Raw genomic sequence first — 21,333 nt, forward strand, 5'->3', positions numbered from 1 at the left:
GAAAGAAATTTTGAATGAACATGTATCTGAAATTACCTTTGATCCTGTCCTTATCATTCTTCTTTGAAGTGTTTTAACTTCATTTTCTCTTTGGGTACTAGTGGCATTTTGGGAGGGAGAAATAGTCACTGAGCATAACTGTTACATATATTATAGAATATTAACCTCCTTGGCCCCACCCAGTAAATGCCACTAGCACTTCCCCATTGTTGTGACTGCCAAAACATCCTCCCTAGTGGGGAGTTGAACCACTGTTGGATCAGAACACTGCCAGGTATACCCCCTGTTCTCTTTTTTAGGTGATTTATTCAGTTCAAAGGCACCGTCGAACTCAAGTACAATGGCAAATTCTTTTGGAACAAGCATTTTATCTAGAAGATGTAGCAAAAAATGAAACTAGTGCTACTCATCAGTTTGTTCACACCTTTCAATCGCCGGAGCCAGAAAATAGATTTATCCAATATTTTTATAATCCTACAGTTGGTATGTAATTTGATATGATTTCAAAGTTTAATGATGATAATTTTTCTGAAGGGAAAAAGTATGTATATTTTCACTAATGCAGAGCTGAATTATGTTTGTATTATTTGACTTATACCATGTGGTAATATTATGTATCTGATAAACTTCCCTCCCAAAAACTATTTTACTCGTCATATAATGTATAATCTATCAGTTTCCACTGTTACTTCACAGATAACCAAAATTCTATGCAAAAATATATGCCATACGTCAAGCATATTTTGTATACATAATATATACTTGAAATAATTAGAATTTTAAGCAATTTTACATCACAAGCTTGGGTCTCTTTTTCAGTCATGACATGAGTACTAAAATATTCTCCTAAGAAGTCTTCTTTGATTATTTACATTAGTCTATTTTTAGAACCTATACTCAATAGTCATTTTATTCCCCTTTATGATCATTTATGGCACTCTTCAAATGTCATCAAATTTAGTGTGAAGAACTTAATGAAAATACAAAAGTGTCACAGTATTAAAACTTCTGTTTACTTATTTAATCAAATAAACGGTTACGTTTACTTGATTCTCTTTTGCATGTGTGGTCTTGAGTATGAAGACATTATGACCATGACAAACATACCAGAAGACTTCTTCAGTGAAGATCTCTTCTAATTAAATGAAGGAATGATATACTTGTTTTCATTTATTCAACTAATATTTGAGCACATATGTGCTACGTAGTTTTGGGTGCCTGATACATATCAATGAACAAAAAAGACAAAAATTTCTGTCCTTGTGGAGTGAGAAAAACAGGCAGTTACATGTAAAGGTATAAGTAAGATGCTTAGGAGGTAATTGGCTATAGAAATTGGATTTCAGGGGGTCTGCAAATATAAATTAGGGGGTCATCAATGTATAGATGAGCCATGGGTCAGAATAGAATCAATAAAGAAGTGATTGGGATAGAGAAGAAAGTCTCGGGACCAAGCCTGAGGCGCTCCAGAATTTAGACATCAGGTTGATGAGGAGGAACCAGAAGAAAAGACTAAAAAAGGAGTGAGTAGTGAGATAGGAGGGAAACCAGGACAGTGAGGTGTTTTGAGGAAAAGGGTGCGTAAAGTACCATTTCAAATGTTGCAGATAAGTCAAGTATCATGAATACTAAGACTTAACCGTTGGATTTCAGAGATGAGAGGTGGGGAGAGGGTAAAAAAGCATGATTGGAGTTTAGAAGAAATAAGAAAGAGAGCAGTTAGAGACAGAATAGAAAACTCTAAAAACGTTTTCCTTTTGAAAGGGAATAGAGAAAAAAGGAGAAGGATAGTGGGTTGAGAGAAATTATAGCATGTAATTTGAGAATGATATCTTAGAAGAAATTTGATGAGGCAGAAGAGAATGGCTGGGACAATGTTCACGAGTAGGAGAGATGAAATGGGAAAATTGGGGAACAATGAAGAGAATGGCCTTAGATTAGGAAATAAGGCACAAATGTATCTAAGCAGGTGAGAAGATGTAGTGGTGAGAACTTGGGGAGCTGCTCTTACGTCAACTTCTATTTTCTCAGTGAAATGCTGAAAGTATAGGGGAAGAGATTTTGCAGGTTTGAAGAAAGAAGAGAAGATGCAAAATAGTTGCCTAGGAGAGTGGGCATGGGAGAAGATTGGTGAATTATAGTAGGCTAGCCAGGCAGTGCTCAGGGTTCACTTGAAGCTAGTGATTAAGAATTTAAAGTGAGACTAGTCAGCCAAGTTGTGTGTCTTACTCCTGCAATGTGCAGCTCCGTGGGTACAGGCTCAGAGTAGCCAGGGAGTTAGATCTCACCAGGGTGTGGTTTAGCTTAGTAAGTAGAGGGAAGCAAGAGAGGGCAAAGGAATTGGGATGTTGGAGAGTGATTATCCTCAAAGACTCTGGAATCTGAGCTGGGTAAAGAAAGCAATAAGGACATCTTGGTGTTAAGCGGCAATAAAAGGGTGGTAGAATAAGTGGATTGTTGGTCCAGGTAGAGTCAGTCAGTGGAGTTAGAATACTAGATAAAGGTATTGCTTGGAAACAAGGATGTTGTAATGAGATTAAAAGGAAGGGGTGGAGTTACTGGCAGTAAAAAGTCATAGGGATGACTATAGGAATGAGTAGTTGAGGTAGGATGGAGAACAAGATCATTGGAGGAGAGGAGGTCAAGGAAGTGAAAGACCAGGGTATGGAAAGGAAGATCATATATATGGATATTGAAATCACCAGGAATTGTGCTGAGATGGGTTGAAAAGATTTAGAGTGAGCCAAGAGCTCAACTCATCAATGAATGAAGTGAAAATATAGCCTTTTAAATTTTATGAGCTATCTTTTTTTTTAACTTTTATTTTTACCTAGTCAGACTTAACAAAAAGTTGCCAGAATAACAAAAAGAATTCCCATATATGCTTCACCCAGCTTCTCCAAATGTTAACATTTTACCATATTCACTTGCTTTATCTTTCTCTCTGTATATATATTTTTCCTTAATCTTTTCAGAGTTGAATCCAGACATGATGCCTCTTTGCTTCTAAATGTTTCAATGTATATTTTCTAAAAATAAAAACATTTTCTTTCTTTTTTTTTTTTTTTATAATTTTATTATTTATTTATTTTTCCCCCAAAGCCCCAGTAGATAGTTGTATGTCATAGCTGCACATCCTTCTAGTTGCTGTATGTGGGACGCGGCCTCAGCATGGCCAGACAAGCGGTGCGTCGGTGCGCGCCCGGGATCCAAACCCGGGCTGCCAGCAGCAGAGCACGCGCACTTAACCGCTAAGCCACAGGGCTGGCCCTAAAAACATTTTCTTACACAACCAAATACAACGATCAAAATCAGGAAATTAACATCGATATAGTACTATTATCTACAGACCTTACTCAGATTTTGTTAATCATCCCAATAATATTCTTTATAAAAACTCTCAGATCATGGATTGCATTCAGTTATCATGTCTCCTTAGTCTCCTTTCATCTGGAAAAATTTCTCAGTTTCTGTTTGTGTTTTATGACACTGATGTTTTTGGAGAGTATAGGCCAGTTTCTTATTGAGTGTCCCTGAATTTGAGTTTGATGTTTCCTCATGATCAGATGCCGGTTCTGTATTTTTGACAGGAATACTACAGTAGTGGTGTTGTGTTCTTCTCAATGCATCATAGCAGAAGGCCTATAATGTCAGTTTGTCCCATTACTAGTGATCATTTGGTTAGGATGGTGTCTGCCTGGTTCCTCCATTGTAAAATTACTGTTTTTCTCTTTGCAATTATGTATCTTGTTTGGAGATATTTTGAGACAATGTAAATACCCTGTTACTCTTTTATGATTTTCCTAATCATTTTTTTCTTTTATCTTCCAGAATGGTACTGGGAATGTCTTTTGCGACCATGGTTTTATAGGATACTTGCTGTGGTTTTGTCCATCTTCTCTGTGATTGTTGTGTGGTCAGAGTGCACATTCTTTAGCACTACACCTGTTTTATCCCTCTTTGCAGTCTTCATACAGCTGGCAGAAAAAACATACAATTATATCTATATTGAGGTCAGTTTATTTTATATCTGTTGTAAATATGTATCAGTTCATAGTGTAATCCTTAACTGTTGTATCTTTTCTCCATATATTTCTTCTAGTAATAATGAAAACAGTGATATTTCCCAGTGTTATTATTCACACTTCCAAAAATGAGCTTCATCAATTTATCCAGACTATAAAAACTCAGAACTGTATTTAAGGAGAGATGAAAAGGTGCAAGACAGTGCAGAATTTTTTTATGAGAATACTTTGATCCTGTTTATGCTAGTGAAGCTACATAACTTAAAGTCTTCATGTGAAGAGTTGCCAAGGGAATGGGAGAATGGGCTCACTTCAGGAGGTCGATTTGAAGCTTATGGATAGAATGTTGAACTGCTTGAGACATAGATTTTTTCATAATTTCATTTTCTTAGGTGGTTAAAAACTGTGTTTAAATTTTAGAATGTCAATAAGTATTAGCTGGAAATAAAGGATAATGCTTGTAATAGCATCTAACATGCTCAAGTCCTTTAGTCTTAAACTGTTTTTGTTTTGTTTTGTTTTTAGATTGCTTGCTTCCTTTCCATCTTCTTCCTAAGTATCTGTGTTTATTCTACTGTGTTCAGGATTCGTGTATTTAACTATTATTACTTGGCTTCACATCACCAGACTGATGCTTATAGCCTTCTTTTCAGTGGCATGTAAGTAGGATTGTGTTTGGAAACAAGGGAAATGTCTCCATTGTATGTATTCTTATGGATCTCTCCTTTGTTTTGTTGTTTTTGAGTCTTCCACTAACCCTGTATTTCTATGAGCTAAGTGATTAGGTTTAAGTATTAATTAGATGTTTGTTGATTGTTGGCCAAATCCTGCTTGATGTTTTAGGTTAAAATAGATTTGCTAGGTTAGGAGGTAAAAGAAAGACATAGTGAGCTGGATTTACTGATTAGAGATTCAATAATAGGTTAGTAAATAATAGGAACATTTGAGAGTTTAGAGACTAAGTCAGACCTAGAGAGTATTCGAAGATTTAGTGGCCTTGAACTGAATTGTAGAGGACTAAGAAAACCAACAGGAATAATTTTTGCTAAGAGATTTAGTAAGAGTTTAGAAAGAGGCCTTCAGCTTGGGCTAGGTTGCACAATCTATTATTTGTCCATATTGTTAAATTAGTCATATTAGGTATTTATAAAGGCTGGACTTAGAGAAGTTCACAGAGAAATTAATATCGGAAGCATCTCTAAGACTTTTTTTTAATCTTTTTTTCCAAATAATTATAGACTCACAGGGAGTTGCAAATATAATACAAAGAGTCCTATTAACCTTCACCCAGATTTCCTAATGGAGACATTTTATGTAGCTGTTGGACAATATCAAAACCAGGAAATCTACACTAATGCATTACTATTAACTAGACTACAAACCTTATTTAGTTCTCACCATTTTTTATTCTTTTATTCACTTGTGTGTGTGCGTGCGTGTATGTAGATTTCTATAACCACCACAATCAAGATACATAACTGTTCTATTACCACAACAGAACTCCTCATATTACTTCTTTGTATTCATACCCTCCCTTCATTTTCCTCTCCTCCTATTCTCCAACTCTGTAGTTCTGTGAGGTTCTCTTTTTATCTGAACAAAACTGAACTCTAACAATTCTTTATACCTGTACTTGTCAGAGTGATGTACTTTGATACAACTTCAGATCTTTTATGTACTGAGTACAATTCACCTGAAGAATGTTACTGTCGTTGTCATGCTGCTGAGACAGATTGCACAGATGGTAGACTTGAAAGAGGCACATACAAAGGCAGTCCAGAAATTCTTGGGATAAAGAAGTGGCAAACAGTACCAAAAGAGGCAGGCTGAGGCTGGAGTTTTGCCATGCAGGTATGGATGTTTTTAAGGGGAATGTGATTCATAGGATTATCAGAATGTCTCCCAAGTAAGTAAGGACAGTTCATACTAAGAATTCAAAATATAGGTATTACAAATAGATGAAGTTGCAATGATCTGAAATGTTTTTAATACATTTAAATAAGTGTATTTTGCTGCTTTATTTTTTGTATATTCTGTTTATAAATGCTTATTGCAGGTTATTTTGCCGTTTGACTCCTCCTTTATGTCTTAATTTCTTGGGTTTGACCCATATGGATTCATCCATTTCTCACCAGAATACGCAGCCAACTGCTTATACATCTGTAAGTATGGTCAGAAAACAGAGTTTTTTAGATTCATTATCTATATGAGATATTATTATGAAATTTCTTTTAGTACTGGCAGGAAAGTTCTATAGCCTTATTAGGATCTTTTTTTAATAACTAAAAGTTTCTTTCAAAGGTTGTATATGTAATTACTAATGACTGGATAAAAGTGATTTTGCTCTCTTTTATTATAAAAAATGTTTTTTGGTTCACATAGGTTGTCCAGCTAAGCAGGAACAGTAGACCTGATATATAATAATATTAGCTTTTATATTTATGGTCTTAATGTGTATGATAATTTTCAGTAATATTTGTAAAATATTAATTTTATTTAGGTGAAAACCTTAATAAATAAGCAAATTAAGATATAATTGACATAAGACATTGTATTAGTTTAAGGTGTACAACATGATTTAATTTGATATGTGTATATGTTGTGAAATGATTACCACAGTAAGTTTAGTTAATGTCCATCACCTTATGTAGTTATAAATTTTTTTTTCTTCTGATGAAAACTTAAAAATAAGTCCATTTAGTGCTTTATTTCTACGTTTTGGAAAGTCCAAATTTATTGATATAACTCATTATGGGAAAATTTTCTAATGATGAAAAATATATAACTGTACTGATTTAACTTACTTTTTTCTTGCTTTTCAGATTATGGGTTCCATGAAAGTTTTGTCCTTTATTGCAGATGGATTCTATATATATTATCCTATGTTGGTGGTGATTCTCTGCATTGCTACTTATTTTAGGTAATAAACCTAACATCAATTATTTTTCCTCATATTCTTAGCCCTATCTGGATATCCTTTCTCCTTGAAGCTGTTTTAAATATTCACTGGTTGGGTTTTGGTTGTCGTTTCTTTTTTTGTGGCTTTGGAGGAGCTGGGGATAGTTTAAAGTGATCAGGTCAGGTTCTCCCTCCAAAGGTATTTTTAAGAAAAGAGAGGTGGAGTTATTCTATTATAAGTATTCAGGCTACAAAGTGATAGGATTAATTGCAGAATGCTAACTCTAAGTCCTGGCCTTCAACACTTAACAGCCAATGTAATTTATAAAACACCCCCATGCCCAGCTTCTATCCAGTAACATAAATTAGTCTTAGGGCTTTCCCTATTGCTGGGTTTCTAGATGCTTCAGACCATAGCCAGTTCAAAGTGTCACGTGAGGAGTAATTGTAATCAGGCAGTACCTGTAAGCCTGGAAAGTACACAGGCTACTCTTTTTATAGGATTGGAAAAAGTGGTAGAATCTTGCCGGGGTAAAACTCAAAAGGAGTTAAGGACAGGTGTGCTTGGCTTCTAGCACCCTGTCTTCCCTACTTCCACATGTCAGATGCCTCATCCTTATACTCTGTCTGCCCTCTTACTGCTTAAGTGGTCCATGACAGACCAAAAATGCCACTTTTAAAAAAATACTTCATTGATGTTAATCAGTTTGCTTTTCTGATGAAAATGTTTCATCCAACCACTTTTCATTTAAATCTTTCAATACTGTTATATAGTTATTACAAATAATATGTATGTACTAATATTAGGATAGCCAGCCCTGGTGGTCTAATTCATTAAGAGTATTTTAGAGTTAGTTAGGGTAAGCTTTGAGTGCCAGTTTGTCTTTAAGGAAAAAAGACGTCATATTCCTCAATTTTCAAATTATATGTCAAAATAGATATATTATTATAAAAATATATGAGGCAATGCCTTACTGACATTTTAATGATAACTTGCTTTGTAGGTCCATTTCTTTAGCCATGCTCCCGTAATTAATCTAACTAATTCCCACATTACCAGCAACACAGCCATACCCAGAGGTGATATTCAGACATAATTGCCTGGAGAGCCTAAGGCTGTTTCCTTCCTAAAACTAAGATCTTCACAGAGGCAATGATCTAGTTTGGGGCTTCTCATCCTGGGGTATAGTATTCCCACAAGGAAATGAAAATGGTAAGGGAATATTTAAAGTTATAGAATTAGCATAACCATCTATGTGACACCCCAATTTTACTCCATAGTAAGTCATATAAAACATTCCTTATATATTAAAACAAGCAGATATATTATGAAATAGCCAGATTTTTACACATTGCTAATGTAAAATGGGGAAATCTTCACTTTCTTTTAAGTACTCTGCTGTTTGCCCTTCTTCCCAATAACACACGCACACTCTTTCTCCTTTTCTCCTTCTTCCTCTCCCCCCTTGACTCCATAAATGTTCAGGCTTCTGCCATTAGTATAGAAGTACATCAGTGCAGAAGTTTGAGAATTAAGGTAATAAAAAGAGCTTGGTCTTTGTTTTTCTGGGATTTAAATCCCAGCTCTAAAATTTATTAAATGATCTTTAGCAAAGTATTTAACCCCTTGCCTCTGTTTCCTTATCTGTAAAGTAATATTTATCTCTTAGGGTTATAGTAAGAATTAAATAAAAGTATATCTGTAAATTGTCTGATGCATAGTAGGATCTTCACAAATATTAATCCTGCCTATCCATCCATTGCTTCCTTCCTTGTGTGCCATATTTTCAGAGTACTCTTGTTCTGCACAACAATCAGGTTTAGAATAAATACCAAATAAGATAAAATGATAGCCCCCAGATAAGATATAGGAATCAATTCTGAGTGTATAATAAAACTTATTTAAATAGAATTGACTAGCTCTGAGGATAAAAAAAATTGAACATGAAAATCAATTTGCATAATTAAGATTTTCTAAACCAGAACATTCTACACTTGGAAATATTGGTTGTATATGTGTATTTTCAGTATTAAAATTACTGTTTGAATATAAGAAAAGAATAAATTGCTTTTGTGTTATAGCTATTGTTTAACATCCTGGTATAATAATTTTCTGAACATATGCTAATGGCCTGACTTAATTTGTTTCCATAAGAAATCTGGATATGGTGCATATCCTAGTCTGTGAAGTATTGGGCATATAAGCTTCTTAGAAAGAGAAAGAAGTACTTCTTAAAGAAAGGCAAATGTAACTCTGTAACTTGCCATGATAACTAATAATAAAACAGGCTTTTTTGAGGAGGAGGGGTGAGAATACTGAAGAAAAATTTATCTAAACATTTACAATGTGAAATAACGCTTGTCTTTTTGAAAATCTACTTTTATTAGTTTGGGAACTCGTTGTTTGAATCTGCTTGGTTTCCAGCAGTTCATGGGAGATAATGATATGACATCAGACTTAGTTGATGAAGGAAAAGAATTAATTAGACGAGGTAAGATTTGTCTTTTAAAATAAATGAAAGGAAAGTGCTAAGATTGAAAATATAAAATTAATGTTTGTATAATTTATAATTTTTAATCTATCTGAAGATATAAATTAATGTTTTTTAGCTAAAAATCTACATACAGCCTTCATAGCAAAAATAATTTGAAAACATAAATGATTGTTTCATCTGTCTTTAAGAAATTCTGAGGCAGTAATTATTAGTATGTCTGTAACTAAATAATGCCCTTGTATGGTGTTGGAGTCATTTTCATGTTTGCCTTGAAATAGATTTGCCAAGTTCAGTACAACTATAAAACTCATTAATTTAAAGAATCAGCAGTTTAATACTACATAGGAAATCATTCAAGCCAAGGCTGGTGTTTAGAATGTGATGATCATTAACAACCTGTTAGAATACATGGCACTCTACTAGACTCTAATCTCAAAACTGAATGTATCAAATTTCCTGATGTTCAAGTGATGGTAGGATAGGGGAAAAAAAAAAAACAAAACTTGAGTTTTGGGACATTGGTTCTTAGACATTCTCCCAACCTGGCTCTGGGGCTTTTGTCTGGTCATTAGTTAAATATAAGCCAAAATGTGTTGTGGCTCCAAAATAAATTGGTGTAGCCTTCACATGCTCTCGTAGGAAGGTGGCGTCTAGTTGATATAATAGTTCTACTGCTTTTTGCATGAATTAGACCTCATCTGGAGTATCATATCCAGTTCTGGGTAAGATTTTCAAGAGTAAGGCTGATAAGTTAGAAGGTATTTAGAGAAGGACAGTCAAAATTATGAGTCTGTAGAGCATATATCTTACAGAAAAAAACCACTGAGTATATACCCTGAAGAGAATAAGAGAGGAGACCTTTATGCAGAAGGAAGAGAAGTATGAACTTAATTTAGAAAAAAAGACGTAAAGAACAGAGAAGTTACAGAGAAGCAAATTTCAAGTCATCTTGAGAACTTTTTCCTCACTGGAACTATTAGACAGAGCCTGAAGGCTGTCTCCAACAAAAATAGAGAAAGTATTCTAGTTAGGAGACCTCTAAGATCCTTTCCAACAATAACCTATTACCTTTGACTTTGTAGTAATTTAAAGGAAATTTGTCATAGCCTGATACCTTTACTTCAGTTACTCTACATCTAATTAAACCATGTTATACCAAATTTGAGACCACTTTTCTGTCTCTAGAGAAGAGAAAAAGGCAAAGGCAAGAAGAAGGTGAAAATCGAAGAAGAGTAAGTACAGTATTTATTAAATTGCTGTAACCTAAAGATTAATGTGAAATATTATAAGAATCTTACTGATTTAGAATAATTGGCTAAAGACCAAAGAACACTTGGAAAATGACATAGGACATATTTTTAAAGAAAGGTAATTTTAATGCTTTCAGATGTACATGCTAGGTGTCCTGTACTAAAAAGTCGTTAGTATTACATTACTTCATGTCCAAAATCTGGCAGTTTCTTGCCTGCTAGTAAGCACCTTGCCTAGGTGCTTAGTAAATATTTGTTGAATGAATGAATGAATTCATGCAGTCTTGCTCTTAAAATGGTTTTGATTGCTTTAGAATTGTTATGCTTTTTTTGTTATATGACATTAATTGTATTCTTCAGTTTTTCTTCAGTCTTCTATTTGCTGAGGCAAACTAACCTCCTCCTAGAAGGAATAAAGCAAAAAATTAGAAAAATCTAGTCACAATTACCACAAATTTTCAATATCTGGGTGTGTCTATACTGGAGACACGAAGACTTAGAAGAGACATGATAGTTGTCTTCATGTATTTTAGTGTGTGTCGTGTAAAGGGAGTCTTGTTCTTTATTTCAGAAGGCGTAACTAGAACCAAAGAATGGGGGTTACTGGGCATAGATTTCACCTCTCTGTGAAAATTTCTAACTTCCGCAGTTTAGCAAAATTTCAATGGGCTACTCACACATAGAAATTTCCACATCATCTAGTAAGAGAACCAAAAGGCATCTGACATGGCTATTTTAGAATGAAACTCTGCACTGCATGGGAGGTTGAATTAGGTGACCTCTAATGTTCCTTTCAATTCTAAGAATTTAATGAGTAGAATCCCATATAATGTGGTTTTACTGCAGTTAAGACTATGCACAGTTCCATGTGAGACATTATCTAATTATGTTTGTATACAACTTTAATTTTGCTATTGAAAATGATTTTTCAGGTCTATAATATCTACAGTTTATTTGGGTAGAAGAAAGTTTTGTTAACATCTCATTAATTATTATGAGTTCTCATAACTTTTACATGGTCAAGTTAAGCTTATTGTAGTTGTAATATTGCTTTGACATTTTAGATAGAACAATTGAATAACTTAGAATAATCATGGCTAGCAAAAATGTCTATAAAGGTGTTCATTTGTAAAAGTTAAGTTGAGAGTCTGTATTAAAATCATGTAGAGATAAGAAAAATTACTGACCTCTGATTTTTAAAGGCCCTATGCTAATTATACTGACAATCTGATAAATTTCTGATGAAAAAGAATTAAATTATAATCTGTTGACAGTGATGAATTATTTTCTGTCTGTGAGTTCTTTTGTTATGTATTCATTTGTATTTCTTTCCTAGGAATGGAAAGAACGTTATGGACACACTAGAGAAGATTCTACTAGAAACAGAAATGTTCATATTGACCCAAAAGAGTCAAACTTCTCAGATATTAGTGCCAACCGATGTAAGTAGTTTATCTACTAGTTCTCTTAGAAATTTTCTTCTTATGCTTGCTTGCGTAGAGACTAGAAATTAGGATACCCATACAGAAATGCCTTTATAGACTGTAAATGTGGCTCTGGGTGACTTTCCTATTTCATCTCTCAGTGTATAGAAGGAAGGGGAAACTCAAATATGCATTTTGGTAGGAGAAGGAGAAAGTGGGACAACAAATGAATAGTAGTATTTGTACTACCCTAAATAATATCAGTACTTATCCCAGGCTTGTTCTAGGCAGGTGCTGATTTCTACTATTTATCTAGGGTTTTTTTTCCACTTTTATCTTGGTAGATATAGGCTATCTGACACACATACGTCAAATACTTTCCCAAGTATACAGGGATACAGAGAAAATAATTTGTCTGTCCTTAGGATGCTCATAATTTGGTGAGGGACTGATACCAGGTAGAAGACATTTGCCAGTAGGTTGGGTTAGGAAACCTCCCCACATCCTTGGCCATGCCATCTACCCCTCGGGAGGTGGCAAGAAACCTGTTTTTGCCCAGGACCCTGCACTGAGGAGAAGGTAGAGGTTGTTTGTCTTTGGGGGAGATGTAGGAATGCTAAGAGAGTAGAAGGGTGCATATCTGATGCTGAGGGAACTCAGCTCAGGGGATGGAAAAAGAGTTCTTTATTGGGAAAGGATTTCTGTGATAAAGAAATACTTAACTGAGTATTTAGGGACAAATAGTACTTAGCCAAGTGAAGGTGTTTTAGGCAGAAGAAAGAATGAGTGACATGAGAGAACCTTTAGGGAAATGCAAGTTTTTCTCTGTGACTAGAGCCTAAAGTATAAGGAGCCTAATAAGCGGGGAGGCTACAGAGGTAATTGGGAAACAGATATTATCGTGCTCAGAACTTTAGATTTTATCCCAAAGATTCCAATCTGGAAAGCAGCATGCTCCGATTTTTGGTTTAGAAAGATAAATTTGATGACAACATGAAGTATGATTTCTAGAGAAATGAGACTCAGAAACCACTTTAATGTCTGTTTTGGTAATGCAGTCAAGAAATGATGAGGCCTAAAATGAGCAGTGATCCTGGAGATGAAAGGATGTGTTTGAATGAGATTTAGGGTAGACGAAATAGCAGAGAGCTCAAGTTTTAGTTAAAGCTAGGAAATAGAGGGAGTATTCTACAGAGAGATTTGGAAGCTTGCTTACCGTGGAATAGAGGTTAACAGAGTGGAAAGATCTAGAGAATGGGAGAATGGTTAAGAGGAGGAAACACAACGCCTTAGGATGATGAGTTAGAGAGAACCTAGCGTATGGTAGGCAACCAGTATTTGCTGAATGAATGAGAGAAAAGAGAAGGGCAGAGTCCAAGATGGCAAAAATGTAAGATATGATGGAATTGGCTTGCCTGCAGTTTTCAAAAGGAACTGTATCATGAAGTTCTTTTGAAGTATTGGACTACTCAAAACAGCATTATGAAAATTTAGGTTGTTGATGAAGAAAGCCCCATCCGTGTAGAAAAGGGAGAGTGAGTGCCCTAGATCTGTACTGACCAGGATGCTAACCATTAGCTACATGTGGCTATTGGGCATTTGCAATGTGGCTGGTGCCCCATGTTGAAATGATAATATTTTGGATATATTGGGTTACATTAAATATATTAAAATTAATTTCACCTATTTCTTTTTACTTTTTAATGTAGCTGCTAGAAAATTTAAAAGTAAATATGAGGCTTATATTTTATTTCTGTTAGACATTGCTGCCCTAAACTCTTGTCTCATGGAAAAAAGACTCAGGCCTCTCTTGAAGAGCTCGAGTTGATTACACCTTAAAGAAAATCCTAGCCAAGAAATGAGATGTAGCAGCCCCTGGATTCACTGTGAAATCAACTGAAACTTGAGTTGATAATGAACAATTTCACTGTTACGATACCATAGTTAAATATTAATTCTGATTCATATTATTTAAGTCTTTGCACTGTAGCTGCATCTGAGCTTAAACTAGAGACAAGAGAGAACTTTTCTTTGTTATTGTCTATCATACTATTTATCATTTTCATTTGATTTTTAAGGAACCATATAGTTGTCTTAATACTTTTTTAACAATCAAAATTCAAATCCTTTGTAATCTTGACTTTTCTTTCTGTGAGTCCCTGGACTGTGACCCATAAAGACAGTAGAAAATTAGACATTTTTTTTTCTTCTTTTGCAGCAGCATCCAAATATACCAGAGCTAATAATAGGACTGAAAGGGACCGAATAGAACTCCTCCAAGATGCAGAACCTTTGGATTTTAATGCAGCAGCATTCACTGATGATCCTCTTGAATCTGAATCAGAAAGGTAAGTTCCAGCTGTATCATTTTGGCTCCAGCGTTCCTCTGAAATTTTAATAACATACTGACATGACTAGAGAAACAAACACAAGGAAAATGTTCATCTTTACTAAGAAAAAGCATATTAAGCAACCTTTGATTCCTTTTTATACCTTCGAATGCTTTTATATTTTAAAAATTGTAGCAGCCAGTGATGGTAGTTGAAATTGATATCTTCATAAACTACTAGTGGTATTAGAAAGAAGAATTGAAATCAGTAGTAAGAATCTTAACAATGTTTATATGCCTATTTCTAACAATCCCATATATGAAATTTATCATATTTGGCAACAGCTACATAGCTATGGCTAGGTGTCAGACACTATTCTAAGCACTTGAACAACGATGTTGTATTTTATGGTTGTAAATCCAATTGGATTTGAATCCAGAGAGGTTCAGTAACTTATTCAGAGTCATACAGCTTGTAAATGGCAAGTGAGGCATTCAAACCCCAGGACTCTTGCTACAGAGTCTGTGCTTTTAGCCTCTATGCTGTGTGGAAATAATTTAACAAAAGCAAATATATGCATGAAGATATTTGCCATAGTATTGCCTATAAATAGCAAAAAAGCTAGAATATTCTATTTATATTCAACAACCAAGAGTGGATCTCTTAAGTTCCATCATGTGTTTTACATCGCTCCACCCCTTTCTTTTTACATGTCTTACCCTGTCATATCTGTATTCTAGGCTCTAAAACAGTTGTTGCTTGATTTATAATTAAGTAAATCCCTTTGGGATAATATCCTTGGAGAGTAAGTTTCTGCGTTCAGCTACTGAATAGATTTTACAGTGCTTATAAATTATATAGCCACTTCCTTTTAATGTGTCCTTGTTTTTCTCTCCTCCTTTATTATTTTTGATGCCTCAGATCACTTCTTTATCCACCTTTCAGGTATCAGCCTGGTGGACGATACCTCTCGATGTCTCACTGCAGAATATTTGATGATGTTTAAGGTCTGAAAGAATTTATAGAATAACTAACCAAGATCAACACAGCAGTTCAGTCTTTATGAACATCTATATGCCCTAGAATTTACACTGTACTCTCAGTGAAAAGTGTCAGGATCAAAAAGGCACTGAAAATTAATCACATCTTAGTAATAATAGTTTATCGTTCATTAAGTAGAGTATCATCTTTTCTAATAGGATTTGTTACATACCATTCCTGAAGTGTCTGCCTTAGAAGTATAGTTACAGTGGAAGGATTTAATTCATGATAAAGATCAGTATATGTTGAGAACATGTAATTCAGTTTGTTTCAGATTAATTTTTTTCAGGAAAGTTGTTTTAAAGGTCCAAGGAAGCCATAAGTCATAACTAAATAACATTACAGTTTTATTATTGTGATTTACATTTTTGCTGTTTCTAAAGAATATGTTAATCCTGTATTTCCCAAAGAGATGGAGACCTCAAATAATAACCGTATTTACAAAACCCATGTCTTAAAACAAGGCTTACTTACCAGACGTGACTGAATGTAAGAAAGCTGTTTTTCAACTCTGTATGCAAATTAGTGAGGTTTTTGCATGTATAATAATATTCTACTTCAACTGATAGTGTTAGTATGTTTAGCATGTGTATTAAAATTGGGTGATGTATTATTCTTTCAGTCTTTGGTAGTAACTGGAAATTGTCTTATGCTTTTGGTATTGCTTTGTAAAAGATTTTCATTTCAGAGAGAAATGTTCACCTGTATTATTTAGCATATTGGTTTAAGTGTTGATCATTCTATTCAAGGAGAATCTTAAGCATTAGTGTTAAATAGTGGGGTTTTTTTAGTAGCCAAAGAGTCCCACAAAATTCTCTAATTTTTAAAGGTGCCTATTTATGCTTTTTGAAAAAGAACATCTGGTTATTCAAACGTAAAAATTGAATCCATTTACTGTATTACTAACACTTAAATTGTGGTTTATAGAAAACAGAACACTATATTAGAATGGAAATGTGTAATAACTTGTTCGTTAAACATGCTTGTTACTTTAAATTGATTTTTTTAACCTTTGTGTTTAAGCCAAAGTTAGGTGTTATATTTTAAGTCATCAATATTTTATTGCACAGTGAATATAGTTGAGTACAACATGCTTGCAGAGAATTTTTTTATGTTCCTGAAATGTTTGCAACTCCTAGAGAATCCATGCTATGGATTCACCCAATGGTGACTATACTTAAGCTTGCCCATGACAGTTCCAGTTTAACACCTATTATCCTGTGTAATTTTTAATAGTGCTTACTTTCACTCTTAAGTATCTCAGTTAAAGATGAATTATATAGTCACCCTAACAATACGATTATATGTTTCTTGAAAGTAATCTTTCCCTGAATCATAATTTTAAATTTTTTATTTTTCTCTGTACTTAGGGTTTTCATGTAAAATTTTTAAAGACACAGTTCTATGCAGATACTAAAAGGAATAGTGTATCATCTTAATTATCTGATTTTCTTCAATTTTTATGATCTTTGAGATTAGATCCCCTTTAAAATAATTATCAATGGATACATTTTACTCTCAATTGAAGGTCGGATAGACTGCCCATTTGGTGACATACACACACACAGCCACAGCCACAGCCTTTTATTGTGAAGTGTGAGTAGAGACAAATAGGCCAAGAGCAGGAGATAAGTTAATACTGTTTGTAATTTCATGATTGACCATCGACCTTGGGCAAATCATGTAACCTTTCAGTGCCTCAGTTTCTTCATTTGCAAAATGAAGATGATACTTGCTATTTATCTACCCATCTACCTCACAAAACTATTGTGAGGATTTTGAGTTGATGTTTATATACTGGAGTTTAAACAGACAAAATAAGCTATTAGCTGTGCAGTTTTTCCTAGTGGTTCTTGAAGGTGTTGGATGGGGAAATGATCAACCTAGAAAGGAGTCTGGTTTCTTATTATTACAGAGAAGCTTACAAGTCCCCAAAGCAAAACTTCTTTTTGGAGTAATTCATCAAAAGTCCTGTGAAAATAGTACTGTTTTATTATTTAGTCTTTGGGTTTACTTTGGAGTATCTTCCTTAAGTATAATGTTGTTTCTCATCAGGTTTTGTCATGAAACTCAGATGCTGTTGTGGAAGTAGAAACAGGAAAAGAGAAGAAATTATCCAATTACTTTTATAACTTATAATGTCCTAAGGTAAATTGATAGGAATGTGTAAGGGAATGTACTAATTTCCTTTATTATTAAATTTTTTATAATTATAATAATTAAAGTATATCTAATACTTTACAAACAATATAGATCCCTTTATGACTTTTAAGTTATTTCCAAAATAATTTTTTGGTGTTTAAGTGATCCTGAGTATTCAACTTTTTAAGCAGAATTTATCTTACAAGATTTTATGTATGATCATATAGAATGGTTACCTGGCTGGGTAAATTTGAGTTCAGAAGGTAATGATTTAATCTCTGATGACTAAGGTTATTACTGGGAACTCAGTTAATATTTGTTAAGCTACTTTGTATAAAAAACTGTAGTAAGAACAAAAGGTTTCTGTTTTGAGAAGCTTATTAAAATGTAAGGACATCTACTATAAAACATTACTACTGAATTCATATACTTTACATGCAAAGTACATTTCTTGAAGAATTACTTCTGGCAATTACCTTTTGGTGTCTTTCTTATATAATAATAGATATCTGATTAAATTTTCTAAGTTATTTTTTAAAATAATTATTATGGAAGGATATTCAGTAAGCCAGTAATTCAAAATAACCATTACAGAAAGTAATAATTAATAGTCTATTAATGTCATGAATCACCTGTAAGTTGCTAATTAACTTTTGTTATTACATCAATAATTTGTTATTATCAATAGAACATTTTTATAAAAGTAATTATTAAAATAAGGAATAAAGTATAAGCCTTATTAGAATTTGCTCTCCTACCAAATGAATACAAGGGCTTTGGAATAATTTCATCACAGAAGAGGCCCTCATTTCACAAGAGTGGTAAGAGCTAAATCAAAACACTGAAGAGTTTTCCATTTATAAAGAGTAGATGAGAGAATGACAATCCAAACCTTCAAAAAGAAATGCTGCCAATTGATTTGTTTTTGGACTCTACTATTTGGTTAGATTATCAGTTCTTAAATTTACACCGATTGTGTACCCAAATGAAATTAAATGTGGAATGGAAAGTCAATGTGTTTTTTAAGGTATATTTCAACATATTAATGAAAAGATTTCATTTATGTACAATGACAAACCTCAATTTTTACACCTTTAATAGGTTTAGGGAATGTTCTCGATGGTGTGTTGGTTACCATTTTAAAGGAAAAATAAACTCTCCATAATTATAACTCACACTGTTCAGTAATGTGAGTTTTGTACTTGTGATTTGAGTGGACCATGCCTGAAAATCACAAGGATAAGTATACAATTGGCCTTCCATAGAAACGGGTTCCACATCCATGGGATTCAACCAACCGCGGATCGAAAATACCCCTATACTGTGTTTCAACCTGTGATTGGTTGAATCCGCAGATGTGAATCCATGGATTCAGAGGGCTGACTGTAGGTACTTGAGCATCCGTGGATTTTGGTATCCTCAGGGTGTCCTGGAACCAATCCCCTGCGGATAGTGAGGGACGACTGACTGTATTTGCACTGAGGCAAAAAATGTCCCTGAAAAATCTTAACGTACTTGAATCTCCAAAGTGTAATGGATTGTATTGCATTAAATGCTAAATGTTAAGAAGTAAACGGATTTAGATTTTTATCTTTCCTTTCTTTTCTTCCTCCCTTCCTCATTTGTTTTATACCTTCCTTCCTTTCTGAGGCCTCTCTTTATAGTATGACTTCTAATGTGCTGACAGATTTTTCTTCTGTTTGTTTTGTGTACACAGTTGTTTTTGATGATCAGTACACTGAAAAGGAACTAGTGATGGCTACAGTTCCCACTACTTGAATTGCAGCATTGCACCTAAAGTAGTGAAACAGATTTTGCTAGCTAACTAAGCATCATCTAAATGTAGCTGTGATGTGTGCTGGCTCAGTGTGTTGGAGGGCACTTCAGTAAAATGAATTTGTCAGTGTAATGTTTTGGCATAAAAATGGATTTCCAAAAACAGTGATTGTTAAAAAAATGAAACAAAACATTTAAGAACTTGGAGACTTTTTTTATGAAAAGGAATTCATAAATAATAGACATCATTGTCAAAGGTTTCATTAGGAGAGGTTGGAATAATATCAGAGGGTTACAGGAGGCCTTCTAAAATATGATTTGCCTCTGTGTAAGGTACTTCTTTCCAACTCAGCGACTTTTTCCTGATCAGAGACCTGGAAGACCAGGTAGTATTATTGCCTGTCCCAACTCCTAGAGACTAGGCCCTGTGTGCCATCTCCCCCAGCAAAGCAGGCACTATCCCTGCCCCATCCCCAATCCCGTTGCAGTGGGAACCTGCTCTCACTTCTAATTCCTTTCTTGCTCAGCCTGGTTATCCTAAAATTTTATTTCCATTTTCAAAAGATTTGTCCATTGAGGTTGGTTGAAGCCTTGCTATAATTTTAAATTTGTTAACGAAGCAAGAATATTGGCATGTTCCTCTTATCGATATCCTAAAAGACATTTGTTTTTAACACACTCCCTGGGGAGAATAACTTTTTTCCCCTGAGAATCTTTTCTTTTGTGGTTATCTTGATCTCAAATCATTTTGCAAAAGGAGATTTTTACTGTACTTAGTGCAAGAGTGGCTTACTATGGCAGACATATGTAGAGCAAAGTCATAATTTATTAATCTAACTATACAACACAGTTTTGAGTTGATGTTATTGACATAAATTTTATCAACCTAGTCACTTAGAGATGTATTTCTCAAAAGAATGCTGGCTGACATCTTCCCTACTTAGTACACTAAGTTGTAGGGGAGAGACTGTGTATTTATTTTTTTTAAAGCAATCCAATGGATTTGTTTTTGAACATATTTTGAAAACAACTTGAAGGATTTTTCTCACTTTAGAAGGTAGAGAACATGTGGACCTGTCTTTTAAATTACTGTAATCTAATATATATTTATAAATTATAGCATTGAAAAAAGAGCTCTAATATTGATGTTGTTACTTCCTGGTATTTAATTTTTATAAAATGTTTTTCTAAGCAACCTAATTGTAGTATTGCTTTTAGGTAGTTTAAAAATCTTTCTCAAATAAGTTCTGCCCAGAACCTATTTCCTTAGGGCAATATTCTAAAGTTCAGTAGTCCAGTGTGAATTTGAAATACGCCTACATCTCTTCAGTATCTTTTTATATATACCAGTACCCAAGCAAAGTATACCAAAAGCCTAATTTCTGTGTTGCGTTAATAAAGTACTTGTTATTTATCTAATTCATTGGACAGGTGAAATAGAAGATGTCTTTTCAAATGTGCATCTGATCATAATTTTTCAAAATATTCATTATGTTCATTTTTGGTGCATGATGCCAAATTTCTCTTTAATCATCCCCTACAAGCTGATATATAATGACAAATGTTTTCCTATCTGACCAATAGGTTGTAGATTTAACTTTTTCTCTATGGATTCTCACTACGTTTTCAAATATGTATTTGGAAAAAGCTGCAAAGTGCTCCTTATAAGTAAGTTAGCATCTTTGGCCTTATCTATGCATAGTGTTCTCTCAGTTTGGTTTTGAAAAACTCATGGATTTGCAATTGCTTTGTAGTATTTTAACTTATTGTGGTGTAATGAATTTTTTTGAAATGTTTATTTGATTAGCTGTTAAAATATAGGAAATTATGTAGCTTTGCATGAAATAAAGTACACTTCTCTGTTACTAAGAATTTTGCTGATTATTTATGTATTTTACTTCATACCATCTTTGAGATTAAACTCTTTTAAGTTGACTGAGACATTCTTTGTT

General features: G+C 34.0%; 1 protein-coding gene across 9 annotated transcripts in view; it reads left to right on the plus strand.

The window, feature by feature from the left end:
- The window catches only part of LMBRD2 (LMBR1 domain containing 2), a 44,504-nt gene extending 23,188 nt beyond the window's left edge, over positions 1-21,316 (plus strand). For 3 of the 9 annotated variants that reach the window (XM_058564227.1, XM_058564230.1, XM_058564229.1), the window contains 10 exons: positions 300-483; positions 3,832-4,013; positions 4,551-4,684; positions 6,082-6,187; positions 6,848-6,945; positions 9,312-9,415; positions 10,604-10,650; positions 12,005-12,110; positions 14,311-14,440; positions 15,344-21,316. In XM_058564227.1, the coding sequence (XP_058420210.1) occupies positions 300-483; positions 3,832-4,013; positions 4,551-4,684; positions 6,082-6,187; positions 6,848-6,945; positions 9,312-9,415; positions 10,604-10,650; positions 12,005-12,110; positions 14,311-14,440; positions 15,344-15,428 (1,176 nt within the window). In that variant the 3' untranslated portion in view covers positions 15,429-21,316. The remainder of the gene's footprint in view (positions 1-299; positions 484-3,831; positions 4,014-4,550; positions 4,685-6,081; positions 6,188-6,847; positions 6,946-9,311; positions 9,416-10,603; positions 10,651-12,004; positions 12,111-14,310; positions 14,441-15,343) is intronic. The other 6 variants (XR_009223174.1, XM_058564231.1, XM_058564232.1 and 3 more) reach the window with 6 other exon arrangements.
- Positions 21,317-21,333: the final 17 nt, after the last annotated feature.

This window comes from Diceros bicornis, chromosome 20 (genome assembly GCF_020826845.1).
Source record: "Diceros bicornis minor isolate mBicDic1 chromosome 20, mDicBic1.mat.cur, whole genome shotgun sequence".
In the NCBI taxonomy this organism is placed as follows: domain Eukaryota; kingdom Metazoa; phylum Chordata; class Mammalia; order Perissodactyla; family Rhinocerotidae; genus Diceros; species Diceros bicornis.